Raw genomic sequence first — 14218 nt, 5'->3', positions numbered from 1 at the left:
TACCCCTTTGCTGCAGACCACCGCACTATTGTTTCTTTATCCTTAAGTCCCATCAGTAGATGCTCTGAGAACAAACATGTCACCATAACAGTGGGTTATTTACTAAACAGGGAGTGAAATGAAATGTATTACTTCTTGCATGGAAGTTAAATTTAACCTTTTCAACGGCACACTGACCCTGATTTAAGTAATGATAACCCGCCCATGACTTCAATGGCCACAGTCTGTATGTATTATTATTATTATTAATTATTTCATTTTATTATATTTTTTTGTGATGGCCACAGAGCTAATGTCGCAATCATATTTATTGGTCATCGTCTTTTTGTAGTTCAAACTTGCAGTAGGTGTTTGCAAGTCACATATCGAAGTATTTCAATGAAGACAAGCGGACAATATTGGCTTATATCCCATCTATGTGCGATACGTCCGATACGTATCGGATTTGTGCTACTTAAAAGTAAAAGAACAGAATGGTGTCATTTGAAGCAGGTGCTGTAAATCCAGCCTTAGTTATGATCTTACCAATGACTGTCTCTAATTCCTCTGGAATATCATAATCCTCCTCCCCTTGTGTCGTCTCTTTGAGGCTATCTGTGGCCTGGCTGGTCAAAAGGGTCGATGCGATGGACCTGCTTCCTCTCTGGTACCTGCGATGTTAATGTAATCCATTATGGGTTTGGATTGAAAGCAAAGTTGCTCTTTTCCCCCCAACAGTAGTAGTTTTACATCTTACCTCCAAGGAGCCAAGCGTGGCTTCAGGTAGGTGAGGCCCAACCGCTGGATCAGTTTGACGTTGAGCTTCCTCAGCGTGGCTTGGCTACTTTCTGACAGACGCTTTTCTTCCAGACACCGCAAAACTCCAGAAGCTAGGAGGGAACAGAGAAAATTGGTCATTATTGCACAAAACAGGAAAGGGTCATTTTTCATTAATTGCAAAGTGTTGCCCATCAGTGGCGTCGAGCATTTTCTTGAGACCACCTACACCAGTGGTGTCAAACTCATTTTTGTTGCGGGCCACATTGTACTTCCGGTATGAATTTTGGGAAACCATATCATTGTTTAATTCCCTCCATATCATATATACACAGCATACAACAAATTGATGAATAACTAGTTTTAAAATCAAAAGTCAAGAATAATGACTGTTTTTGTGGATTACATATGACAATTTGAAATTTTGGTTCTGACTTTAGCAAGCATCATGGAACTTGACATGCTCGATATGCTTTGCATTAAAACATCATTTTTGCATAAAATGATGTGACGGGGCCAGATCTGGCCCCCGGGGCTCGACTTTGACACCTGTGACCAATACCTTGGAGGAACAGTTTGAAAAAAAGACCAAAAGCAGTTTAGCCACATCATATTTTTTCCTCATCTTAACATGGCCCCGGGGGTCTTTTTATAAAAACAGGAAATGAGCTTCCCCACCCCTGATTTAGAGACACCTAACCTGCCTACATGCAAATAAACCCTCTTGACTGAATTATTTGTATTCACAAATCTTTGTTACTGCAGGCAAAGGAAACTGAACAGAACAATGCAGATGCACACAAATTAGAACACCACAAAGTGGAGCGCGGACATCCCGCAGAGGAAGCCCAAACGACTTATGTGAACAAAAGTGTGGGGGGGGGGGGGGGGGGGAATATCCCACACAACAAAATGTAATTTCCTTTCCAACCAGTTTAGTGGAAAGTATTTATCTGCCGAAGAGAGCGTCACTTTCAAGCCCCTGGAAATTGAGCTTGAACAGTGACTTTGATGCTCATATTTTTTGTGCTTTTGTAACACCATAGCAATGAATGAGTTCATTCTTTAATTTCACCTCCATTCAACGTTAAACACGTAAAACCCAGGCTCTGTCCAAATACTTTTGCATCAAAGCTAAACCTACCATGCTGTAAGAGATCCTCCCGCTTGCCATGCTGGAAAAGCATTGCCTGTTGGAACACAAATAAGTTGCCTATGATGATTGTACACACATCTAGGGGGGAAAAAGGGTGGTAAATATCACATATGTGAATTTTCATTATTTGTACCTGTTCAACCTTGGCGTCCACAGCAGAAAAACTAAACAACACAGACAATACTGTAACTGCTTTAATGCCTTGAGTGTAGCTTGACGGTGCGACGAGACGTTAAAAGAACACGTTATTCAAGTTCACCGTATCTCCCTGTGCAATGAAATGCATCGACTTACTCGGAGCTTGACAAGCATCGCAATGACGGTTGAGAACGTCATTTAAAAAAAAACATGCAGATTTAATTAGAGGCCCGTTGCTGTGTCACATGGCTTAAGGGGGAACTATTATGGAAAATCCACAAACAGTTGGTTACGTGCAGTGCCTCCCTACTCCTCAACTGAAAAATCAACTATTATGTCAATCTTTTAACTCGGGACGGCCCGATCTCACTTTTTGATAAACGTCTGAGTGTTTGGTTTTAAGGAGATGCCGATAACAAGTCCAACCGATATATCGGCGTTACATTAAAAAAAAAAAGCCGGATACAAATGATCTCAATATAGAAATATACATACAGACGTGTATATATGGTACATAAAATGTATACGTTATTATATATCATTACATTTGTGTTTGTATGGCCCAATCCACCAAATCAGCTGCACATCAGTTGTTTTTTTTGCAAGACCCTCAAAATAAAGTAACATTTTAACTTTTGTTGTTTTTAGCTGTATATTTGATGGTACACATTGAACAACTCAAAATGTGTATTGGCCTATCTCAGAAATGTTTTATTTTAGCACATCATTTTCTGCTGAAACTCGTCATGGGTTTTCAGCATAAAGTTGCCAATACATAAACCAGGGGTGCCCATTAGGTAGATCCTGATCTACCGGTAGATCTAAGACAGGTCCCAAGTAGATCCGAGGAGTGTCGAGAAGAAAAAAAACAAACAACCATTTGTGTGTCTTTGTACATGTTAGTAATATATATTTTTGTGTTAATATACACTGCACACTAATCATCTTATCAGTCTCGTTTTCACAAAAAAAAAAAATTTAAAAAATAAAATAAAGCAGGTAAATCTTAAATTTCTGTGTGTGTGTGTGCGCGCGCCGGTAAGGGTAGATCCCGTGAGGTTAGTTGATCGAAAAGTAAATCTTCAATCCAAAAAGTTTGGGCACCCCTGACATAAACTATAGCCATGAGATTTATACTAATAGAATGCTAACATTAGGCACAAGACATATCAATGTGCAGGACCCTTTATAAAAATGTATTTTCATATGATAATAATTTCAGATTTTCTTGGAATTGTATAGTGCATTTATACATTTTAATCCTAGGGGACACAAATGGGACCCATTTGTGGAATGGCCTATACAAGTAGATATAAGAATTACTTGAGTAAATTTGATTTTCAAAGGTAAACAACATATGCAGGGTTATTCACTGGCGTCTGCAGGCTACAATGACGAGTCCACACAACTATGGAGTTTGTTGCTATGTGTGGGACTACTTCTCTCATCTACAAACAACAGTATTGCTTTATGATCTCCTTATATGCAATATGATATCCTTATATCCAAGCTGTCACCAAATAATTTACACGCTTTCCACGTTGTCCCCGTGTCTGTGTGGGTTTTCTCCGGGTACTATGGTTTCCTCCCACATTCCAAAAACATGCACGGCACTCTAAATTCTCCCCCAGGTGTGCATGTGAGCGTGGATGCTTGTTCGTCTGTGTGCCATGCAATTGGCTAGCAACCGGTTCAGGGTGTTCCACCACCTACTGCCCGAGGACAGCTGGGATAAGCTCCAGCTCCCCCTGCAACCGTTGTGAGGATAAAACGGATCGGAAAATGGATGAATGGAAGTTAGATCGCTTGGATGCTTGGCCGCATCACAATACAATAAAATACAATAGTGCTATCCTGCCTGTCATGCGTATACATGGCAAAGAAATTGTAGTCTAAATTACACAAAACACCAGTACCTTTGCATTGAAGCAAACAACCAATGGTATGTGCATGCATTCGTGCGTGCTTTTACCAGAGACTGTAGAGCACCATCTAGCACCCGAATGGAGTCCAAAGACTGGTCATTATTTTGGGATATAGTGGCGAGAATCCAGTCCAGGAAATCTCCAAGGCACCTCTTGAGCACATCAGGCCTCGTCATGAATCTGTCAAGACCATTGAAAGAAAGACACAACCTTGACATTCCAAGTGTAGATCCACAGAATTATAGGCAGCAGAACAGTGCCCTCTAGTTCGCCACAAAAACACATTGCAGTTGAAAGGTAAGGAATACTGTACTAAGAATTGGCGAGTTCTTTCTTCTATGATCTGGCTGACAGAATTGACTTACTTTGAGACCAACACGGATGCAGCAAGCCTGCAGCCATCGCTGACACCAAGATATGACTACAAAGAGAAAAAGTCACCGTTACAATTATCACAAATACGTGAACGACTTTCTTCCTTTGTATGAATATGAAAGTTGCTGTTAAAGAGGTAATGAGTCATATGATGGTAGTATAAGTGACATCAAAACCCAAGCATTCACGTATAAGGGAAGTAAACCTAAACTTAAAGTGAACCTCTAAAATTGACTTGGCTTTTGATGGAAAACTGTCAGACACGAAAACCTGGGAATTGTTGTCGGTTGTGGAGACAAAAAATGCATGTCTCACTGAACATTTTTTCAATGTCTTTTCAACTGTCATTTTCTTGTGTCTTGAGTTTTAGAGTTTGCATTGCTCTATAATCCTGGAGCATCTGAACAGTAGCATATTGTGATGCATTCAATCACTTCAATTTGCCTTAGCAATAGCGAGGATGCGGTCCATGATGGCCTCTCTTCCTTGGCCATCTTCAGACTTCAGATTGCCATCAAGGCGGGAAAGGTCAAAGGGCGTGAGGCAGGTCATGGACAGCCACAGCAGCAGAATGTAGCGTGTCGACCATGTCTAAAAGAATGAGAAAATGGCTAAAAACTATGTTGTCGGACAAACGCACGCACACACACACACACACACAAATGGACGATCTCGTGTGCATTGAACCTCAGTGTCTGTCGGGTCTTGCTTGGACAGCGAATCCAGAACTGGCTCTATGTCAGCGACTTCATGAGGCAATCGGCGAATGAAGATTTTGTAGACGCGCACCTGAGCAAAGACAAAAAAAACAATAGAAAGTAAATGGTAGTAATGAAAGGCACCGTGTTCTGAGACCCAGTCAGGTTCACATCAAACTGACCTTACAGATGATGTAGAGAAACTTGAAGCCCAAATGAAAAAGGGAAGAAGGGCAGTTCTCACTCCTCACCAACTTGAGTAACATATTCACCATCCATTCTAAAAGATCATAAATGCATTCAAATTGGATTGCTAGGATGAATATTGTACTAATTTCTATTTTTTCCACCCCCCGAATTTACCCAAGTGTGGGTCCAGCAGATGAGGCTGATCTTGATATTGGCTGAGTGTCTCTGTTGAGTGGAGATGAGCATAGTCATTGAATTGATAGTGACGGACAAGTACAGTGTTGGAAATAATTGTAGTATCAGATCTCTTGCTAAATTTCCATGTTTGTCAACTTACAAAGACTAATTAAGACTATTTAAGACAGTTGATGTGGTTCATTGATTACCATAATGTCTGGATTATTAGTGAAATATATACTGTATTGAGCAAGTTTTTTTTAATTGATGCAGGTGCATCAAATCAAACCGAAGTTACATATTGAATCACCTTTTACTGTGTATATATATATATATATATATATATATATATATATATATATATATATATATATCTTAGAATGAAATGGTACAAATACACAACTGAGACGTTCATTTAAATGTATGCAAATTGACAACAAAAAGTCCTACCCCTCTCCATCTGAGTCGTACAATATTGAATTGAATCATACTACAACAGAGTCGATCCAAATAGAATCCTTGCACTTTCACGTTGAACCATCCTCCTGCACTCCACATATCAAAAATCGAATCAAATTGTTTTTTGTGGAGAGAATTGACAGATTATTTCCTGAGGCACACTTAAGGATCTCTTTCACGGTACACTGGTTGGGAATCACTGCATTACAGCACTGATTGTGCCATTGTGCTGCAGGAAGTCATCAGATTTCACACCACTGCTCCAAAACGTTTAGTTTTTCTTCGTTCATCTATCTATGCTACTCATGTATAATGACAGAACCAAGCTCCTACGCTAGATGGCAGAAGGTACAAGCAAACAGTTTGCAACTGCAATGCCAAAGGACAGCGCTTCAGACAAATTTTCCATTACAGTACCCGTGGTTTTGCAAACATATATATGTCGAATTTGTGATATTATCACCAAATAACTGAGCATAGTGTCCGAAAAAATGTTTTGACTTTGCCTCATTTGTGATAATTAGACAAAAATCCATTAATCAATTCGGTTATGCTGTGAATTAACTGTCAAATGAAAAATAGGTGCATTGACATTGGGAAGAAGGAAATGACTGATGCTCACCCTGGAACTTCTCCGTGGCGGACTCCCGGTTCGTCTGGTCGCCGTGGATGTCCGGAAGACTGGCGATGAGAGCCTCGATCAGGTCCCGCTCACCGAAGCCCTCCAACACACAGGTTTTAGGCTCTCCTCCATCCCCAGAGTCGCCCATTTCCATCTCCGTTAACTCGCCCTTACTCGCTTCGTCGCCTCCGCACCCGATCTCCATCTCCGATAACATAATTTTGCCTCCCTCATCTCCCGAGCACGCAACTTGTGGCTTCAATGAATCCATAGTGTGGAAGTTTAGCAGGCTCGGAGATGTGAGGTGTACCCTAGCTTGTAATTGTTAGCATTCGCGCTAGCGAACAAAATTTAGAACGCGATAAAGCGGTTATGTGTAAATTCATGTATATATTTGGTGATAAACTCCTCGGGCAATATATGTGCCGTTTGGTTAAACGACACTAATTTTAAAAACTGCAATGAATATGAACAATCTCTAAAATTGCGTAGGCTGTTTGTTAGCAAATGCCCTGCCCCAGTACGGCAAGTGAAAAGGCTAAATCCTGCGACGTTACCGCGCATGCGTCGATCCGGAAGCAAAAACGAAATGACGACCGATCGTACTGAGCGAGGGAGAAAGCGAGAAGCCTTCAAAACATTTTTGTCTTCAAAATACTCACCTTTTTCGTGTTCATGACTTTTCCACAGATGCGCGTATGTAATTCACATACGGGAGCAGTGCAAGTCTTTCATCTCTGTGATGGTAGGCGTGCTCTTTGCGTGTCTTTTGCACGACAACATAATCAACTGCTGACATCCAGTCAGCGTAATTAGAATATACACTCATTAAAATTATTTCTTTAATTTCATTTAATTTTCAAGATGAAAAAAAGAAAAGGGGATCTCCTCTTCAAAGAAATGCCTGATACTCTGCAGTTCAGTAAATAAACTTGTCCACATGCATTTGTACAATTAAGGGGCTCTTCTGAAATAAATGCCTTACTTCAAATAAACATTGGTACTCTTTTGAGTTTAGTAAATAGATGGTAGCTATTCCATACTCAAGCATATGAAAAACAATGCATGCCTTGCTTCAACTGAATGCCAGTTGTTATCTGCAGTTAAGGAAATAGACAGTAGCCACTTCACATGGAAGCATTTGTGCAAATAATGGCTTCCTCTCAAACTAACTGCCTTACTTGAAATAAACTAAGCATGATTAATTTTGTAAATATAAAATCTTGAACACAATCTTCTTAAAATGAAGACAGTCGTTCTTGATTGGTTTGATTTCATGACATTTTAACCTAAACATTTAGTAACATGTTACCTATACAAATTTTAAGACTTCTTTAAGATTTTGTTACTTGAGCAAGTCCTTCATGACGCTTATTGATGAGCCTCTGTAGCCACCGCCAAAGTGGTTCCAGTGATTCAGGTAGTTAAAAAGTTGGTACAGTTGGTTTCTCTGGGCAAAGCCGGGTGCCTTGGGAATTTTCTCGTGGTAGGCTGAGTAAAAGGATCTGGTGAAGCCTCCGAACATACCGGCAATTCCCAACTCGTATTCGGAATGGCCATAGAAAGAAGAGGGGTCGAAGATCACCGGGCCCTCACTGGTTTCTGCCGCATTGCCTCCCCACAAGTCCCCATGGAGGAGAGCCGGGAACACTTGCACATCTCGGAAGAACTGAGGCATCTTCAGCTGTCAGACATATGTCGGGTTACCAGTGCGCGGTTACTCGAGCAGTTGAGTAAACCGACGGCAATTGGAAACAAGCTTTTATTATACAAGAATGGGAGCCACCTCTCAAAGAAACAGTCAGTATTCAGTTCTCTTCAGTTGAAGAAGTATGTAGAGAGTAGCCAGTCCATATGAAAACATTTGTGAATACAAGGGCACCCTCTGAAATAAACGCCTTGCTTCAGATGAATGCATGATTGTCTTTGTCGTTGTAATTAGACAACAATGTGTTCCTACACAAACATTTGTGTGTATCAACACCTCCTTCTAAATAGATGCCTTATAACGGCCACCGCTTTCCTCAACAATTTAATGTATATTTCAAATAATGTAAATTTCCTCAGTGTGGGACAAATAAAGGATATCCTAATGTTAACAACCAGTCAATGAATGTTTGTGGGAATGTTTGTACAGTATTTAAGTTGGTGTGCAAAAAAAAAGGCCTCTCACAAATAAACACCCTCCATAAATGACTGATTATTCATGCGGTTGAATTAGACGACAGCATGCGCAGATGCAAGAAGTTTCCAGAGTGAAGGCCTCCTCTCAAAAACACCTTGCTTCAAATAAATGCCCGGTATTGTCCGTGGTTAGGTAAAGAGATACAAGCTTGTAGAATGCACAAGCATTTATATAAATACTTGGTTTCCTCTCAAATGAATGTGACTTCAAATAACTGAATGTACATTTTGTGGTTTAGTAAACAGACAACAGACACTCTATACTCAAGTGTTGGTGCAAATAAACACCTAGGACTACCTATGAGACAAATCTGATCATGCAAAATGATTTGTACAAATAAAGGCCTCCTCTCAAATAAATGCCTCACTTCGAATCAACACCTGGTACTCTCCCAGCGTTGCAGCTTACCTGGAGGGCTGCCCAAAGCTCTCGCACCTCTCTGTCCCCATTTGACTTCTCCAGCATGTTTAGCTGATATTCAAGTCTCTGTCGTGTGTAAAAGGTCACCCAGTCATCCTGCCATGCGTTTTCCTGTAAGGGACAAGAAAAAATAAGCCACGCTAAGGCTGCATGAAAAAAATGTGACGGCATTAAAGGGGACACGTCATGTATCTACATAGCTACAATGCTGTTCAGTTTGCAGAGTGTGTTCACCTGCGGTATATAGCCACAACATGTAACGGTAGAGAAGCCATATTTGTCCATGTAAGTCGCCTCCGACTGCCCGGCTCCTTTCCCTATTTACGCAAAAGGAATTCATAAATTCACCTTACACATCACTGCATATCTTCAAATAATGGCCTCTATGGTAATAAACACAGTAACTCAGTTAAGGTTGATCATCCACACAAGTAGATGCCTCACCTTAATTAAATCACTCGGGAGCAAACAAAGACTCTCTGCAGTAGACTATATTAAAAACAGACAGTCATTTGTAGAAATGAGCAATCTGCTTCAAATGAACACACAGTATTAATTGCAGTAGACTAAATGGAAAGATCAAAATGTACATTTTTTGTGTGCAAATAAAGGCCTTGCTTGAATTAAAACATTGTACTCTCTGCAGTTGTGTTAACAGAAAATCAGCTGTGCTTCAAATAACCCAATTCAACTTTAAAAACAACCACTACTGCATATAAAGTGCTGTACATCAAGAAAACCAGACATCTAAAAACAAAGACAAAACAATAAATAACATTTGGCATTTGACTCAGATTTGATCTTAGTTTTACTTTTTGGTGCCTACTACCATCTTTGTTACTGATTATTGCTTTATTGTTGTATCTATGTTAGTTGCTCCATGTACAGCACTTTGTATGGAGCAATGGCTGTTTGAAAGTGCTCTATAAATACAGTTGAGTTGAGTTGATGAATATAGAAAACACAAGAAAACATTAAAACGTGTCTCATGTTGAGTTGAAAGCCAAAGAATAAAAAAAAAGTTTTAAGATGAGTTTTAAAAATTGACAATACATTTCTGGCACTCTCTGTAATTGAGCAAATAGAAAGCAGCTAGTCCAGACAAGTACAGTACTCCTACAAATAAAGAGCTCCTTGCAAAACACACGTCTTCCAGTACTCTCTGCATTAGATTAAACGAACTCCCCTGACCACGAGTTGAGCAAATACAGAACTTCCAATAAGTTTGGTCATAGTAAGTTACGTTGATTTTAGTTCCCAAAAAGCTTTGATGTGACAAAATGTTGTTCTTAGGCACCCAAGTAGATACTACTATAAGATAAAAACCCCTTTATTTTTCTCACAATGGAGAAATTCCCAATTTACAGCAGCAAAAAATTATGAAAGGGAGAAGTAGAAGAAGCATATTCTGAATGATTGAGTGTATATTAATTTGTTAATATTTGCAGTAAAAGAAGAACATTTACCAACTGTCTGCTGCTCTTTGCCCATTTTCTCAAGCTGTCTCTTGTTGTGAAGATGAAGATCAGCCAGCTGCTCTCCCAGCTGCTTTGAATATCTGCACATAACAAGTAAAAGGAAAAAAAAAACAATCGTTTCAATGATCCTTTTTGATAAAGTGGTGGCCATGCGACCACAATGACAGGAGCCTCACTTGTTTAGACCACGCATATCCAAATGCTCCATCACAAACACACAGCCTCCACTGTCCAACTCGATCACCTTCACAGGTTTGGGCACTTTAATTGTTCCTGTTTTTGTTATGGCGTCCAAACTGGCCATTTCCCCATCAAACATTGATTTGGCCTGTGAAGTATTGAAAACGTGCCAAGTTACAAAGTGCATGAGCAGAGTTAGAAGCAAGATCATAGTTACCTGGCTCTTGTGGTTTATCTTCACAAACACTTTGCCAGTGTCCGTGTGGTAACTCTGGCCCTGACTGATGCATCCGCCTCCTGAGTGGCCAACTGATTTTAGCGTGGCTGTACCCAACTCTTTCTTTAGTTCGTCTTCCATCGCTCAACAAGGATTATGTGCAGTGTAATGTCTGTTGAAGTAAGAACGACGCCACTCCAACAGCCTGTAGCCGTGTTTATTTCGACCGTACCATGTGAAATTGCGTGACGTACCAAATAACGGATTAATGTACGTAGCCGGTTCAGTTTATTGGTGATTAATATACCGCACATACAACAGATTACGTATAAATAAATACTATTGAACAAAAATTCATGAATTTTTTCAACGTTAAGGTGAAACATATAGTCTATTTAAAAAAATATGTTTGTTAAAAGCAATAATGTTGACACCGTTAACTGTTTTGATCATTTTTGCTTTCCGTAGTATTTGCAGTACAATGACCAATCGGAGTTTATGTCGCGTTGGGGTGGTCTCCTATCATAGGCGAGAAAGCTCGTCACGTGAGACCAGCATAGTTACCTGTTAAAATACGTTGCTACATGCTTATAATACTGTCTTTCTGGCCGCCTATATTGAACAATAAATTTTATGTAAAAAGCGTGTGCTGTCCACTAAAGTAACGGAATGTGTTGCACTCCACCGAATTAAACTATTTGCAATACATTGAGGAAACAGCCACTAAATAATAGGTTGGCTTCGTCCGAACATTCCAAAGGTAAACTGCATTGGTCTTTGCTGATTTCCGTATTATTTATATCATGCGAACACCACTGGAATTCCGTATACACTTTGTCCTATGATGGGCGAGTTGACTACTCACGTGACTGTCACCATGGTTTCCCGTGAAGCTACGGTGCTACATGCTAATGCCCAACGAAGCCCTGAACCTAAAATGAGCAAGCATGAAGTGTGCTTGCTCCTAGGAGCGACGGGCGTTGGCAAAACATTGCTCCTAAAGCGACTCCTAAATATCCTTTCTGCTCGTTTCAGATAATAAAACCCTAAAGGCTAGAAGATGCGAGTCCAATTGTTTGTTTCGCGCACCCCTTAGCAATAGCACTGCATCGTAGCATGATTAGCATTGCCAGTTGCAGTTAATCTGACAGATCCGACTATTGTAACTCAACTGGAATGACCATTTGGTGTTTGACTAACTTGACCTAAATACATCTGCTGTTGCTTTCTTAACCTTTTGTTCACAGCTCAGTTTGCAGGGAGCTGTTGAAATGGATAGCCCTCCACATACTCTGCCGACTGTAAATTAGAGTAACAATTTATCGACACTTATTTAAAATGTTGTGAAGTATGATAATTTTATTCAAGAAGGAGGAATATGTATATACTGTATATATATATATAGAGAGAGAGAGACAGAGAGAGAGAGAGATAGTATCATACACTACTACTGTACTCCATATTTAAGTTAGATTTTTAATTACTTTACAACGAGTAAAATATAAATACACTTACTGGATTTCCATATATTTTGTATTTTTATATTTTATATATGGTGAGTTTCTAATCTTTTTTTTCTTTCCATTTCTTTGGCTGTGTTACGTCTCCTCAGGTGGGAACCAATCTGACAGGCATGACGCTGAGGCGAAAGAAGCTGACGATCAGGGAACTCGGAGGCTGCATGGGCCCAATATGGCCCAGTTACTTCGACGACTGCTCATCGGTCATAGTAAGCGCTGCTTCCACATACTGAAGCTCAAAACACGCTCAACAACATATGTATAATATCTAATGTTTTGTCTTTTCTTTTTTTTTTAAGTTTGTAGTGGACTCATCCAACATCGCTCAAGTGTCGGCATCATGCATCCAGCTCCTGTCGGTGCTTTCTGCTGAGCCTCTTCGAGACGCTTCAGTGCTTATAATCTTTAACAAGAGGTAAAGAGACACAGCTGTTATGCTATAATAATTTGGATTTTATAGTGTCTCTCATGGGACTTAGGAGACTTTATAATAACCTATTGGGGATATTTTGTGTGTGTGTGTCACGTATGACATAATTGAACGCATGCTTTACTGAATAAATGGTGCTTGAGAAGTTCTTTTTAATGGCACTAAATGAGGAATTCTCGGTTCATAAAGTATATTCGGAGCAACATATAAATACTACTGTAATAGAATCATATCAGTTTTGTTGCTGATCTTTGACATATCCAAGACAGTAACCACCAACGTCACCCAACTAGAGGGATGTGCAAAGGGGTAACAAACAGGGCGGGGGCACCGGGTATCCACCTGAGAGGGGCCCCACATCAATCAATGAAATTTGATCGGGTCATGTTTGTTGTTGATGTAGAGCCATGATTAAAATAAAGGTTTTCTTATGATCGACGGCCATGAAGTTAGGAAACGTTCCTTCTGCACAACAATAAAACATTTCCAAGGAAGCAGGATAATGTATTCAAACTAGGAGAAATTACTCAAAACTAACCTGGCTGATCCATTCTTCTTACGCTGGTCCTCTTCCAGGGACGTTCATTGCACCATGAGCCTGGTAGAGATGCGCTCCCTATTCCGACTGGATGACGTGGTGACCTGTGCTCCTCAGCCAATCACCATGTTGGAAGCGAGCGCCCGCTCTGGAACAGGACTGCGCGAGGTGTTGGCGTGGTTGGAATCCGTCGCCAAGTGATGATTATTGGCGTGAAAGGAAGCTACAGTGACATTTTATTGAAATTGTGAGAGTACACTTATTTAGGCTAAAGGTCAAATCATTGTTCAATGTACAGTAATTTATTCAACCAAGAGACCTTTATGGATGAATGCAGTCACATTTTTATTTGTCTGAATATGATTCTTTACTAAAAAATAATTTCTGCCAGTGACATAACAGGCAGAAAAGTTACATGTGCTTCTACTGGATGGCAAAAGGCACATAACCTGTGTATCAGTCCCAGTTTTCTGACATATTTGTTTGATGGTGTACCATGAATTTTTTTTCTCAATTTTCAAATTGTGCCGTGATGAATCGTGACTGTGATGCGATGTATGCTTCCGACCACCCTGCAGGGGGCGTATAGTGAACGTCAAATCAAGATTGGGGAGGCTTTGACTTAAATAATTTTAAGGAGAAGTGTAGTATATAACATTCGATTAAGTCTCCGCACTTGAATACAGTAAGCCTGAAAATGAGTTTCACATGACACCAAATAAGCCTGGTTGTTAACTCTTTAAAAGAAGCCGCTA

The 14218-nt window shown here is 40.1% G+C and overlaps 3 protein-coding genes across 8 annotated transcripts in view; 1 reads left to right on the top strand and 2 right to left on the bottom strand.

The window, feature by feature from the left end:
* Positions 1-7050, bottom strand: part of tbcd (tubulin folding cofactor D) — a 33152-nt gene extending 26102 nt beyond the window's left edge. The window contains exons 1-11 of one of the 2 annotated variants that reach the window (XM_052049825.1): positions 6496-7050; positions 5412-5462; positions 5231-5328; positions 5038-5139; positions 4795-4941; positions 4341-4396; positions 4023-4155; positions 1901-1946; positions 737-869; positions 526-650; positions 4-64 (exon numbers count right to left, since the gene is read on the bottom strand). In XM_052049825.1, coding sequence (XP_051905785.1) covers positions 4-64; positions 526-650; positions 737-869; positions 1901-1946; positions 4023-4155; positions 4341-4396; positions 4795-4941; positions 5038-5139; positions 5231-5328; positions 5412-5462; positions 6496-6766 — 1223 coding nt within the window. In that variant the 5' untranslated portion in view covers positions 6767-7050. Of the gene's footprint in view, positions 1-3; positions 65-525; positions 651-736; positions 870-1900; positions 1947-4022; positions 4156-4340; positions 4397-4784; positions 4942-5037; positions 5140-5230; positions 5329-5411; positions 5463-6495 lie in introns of those variants that run through there. The other variant, XM_052049826.1, reaches the window with a different exon arrangement.
* A 273-nt stretch (positions 7051-7323) lies between these two features.
* fn3krp (fructosamine 3 kinase related protein) lies at positions 7324-11255 on the bottom strand. The gene is made up of 6 exons (XM_052049834.1): positions 10976-11255; positions 10755-10906; positions 10567-10658; positions 9335-9417; positions 9089-9211; positions 7324-8179 (listed from the first exon to the last, which is right to left on the bottom strand). Exons 1-6 carry the CDS (start codon positions 11114-11116, stop codon positions 7841-7843), a joined length of 930 nt encoding a protein of 309 aa, XP_051905794.1. The 5' UTR covers positions 11117-11255; the 3' UTR covers positions 7324-7840.
* arl16 (ADP-ribosylation factor-like 16) lies at positions 11110-14131 on the top strand. 5 transcript variants are annotated; one of them, XM_052049839.1, is made up of 5 exons: positions 11801-11988; positions 12221-12276; positions 12588-12704; positions 12795-12910; positions 13502-14131. In XM_052049839.1, exons 1-5 carry the CDS (start codon positions 11817-11819, stop codon positions 13662-13664), a joined length of 624 nt encoding a protein of 207 aa, XP_051905799.1. In that variant the 5' UTR covers positions 11801-11816; the 3' UTR covers positions 13665-14131. The 5 variants fall into 5 exon arrangements, with proteins under 5 accessions (XP_051905798.1, XP_051905797.1, XP_051905799.1 ...); XM_052049838.1 differs by lacking the exons at positions 11801-11988; positions 12221-12276 and adding an exon at positions 11110-11245; XM_052049837.1 differs by lacking the exons at positions 11801-11988; positions 12221-12276 and adding an exon at positions 11568-11735.
* The last annotated feature ends 87 nt before the right edge of the window (positions 14132-14218 follow it).

The sequence above is a fragment of the Hippocampus zosterae genome, chromosome 17, assembly GCF_025434085.1.
Source record: "Hippocampus zosterae strain Florida chromosome 17, ASM2543408v3, whole genome shotgun sequence".
NCBI classification, from domain to species: domain Eukaryota; kingdom Metazoa; phylum Chordata; class Actinopteri; order Syngnathiformes; family Syngnathidae; genus Hippocampus; species Hippocampus zosterae.
This window is presented reverse-complemented; position numbering and strand designations above follow the sequence as displayed.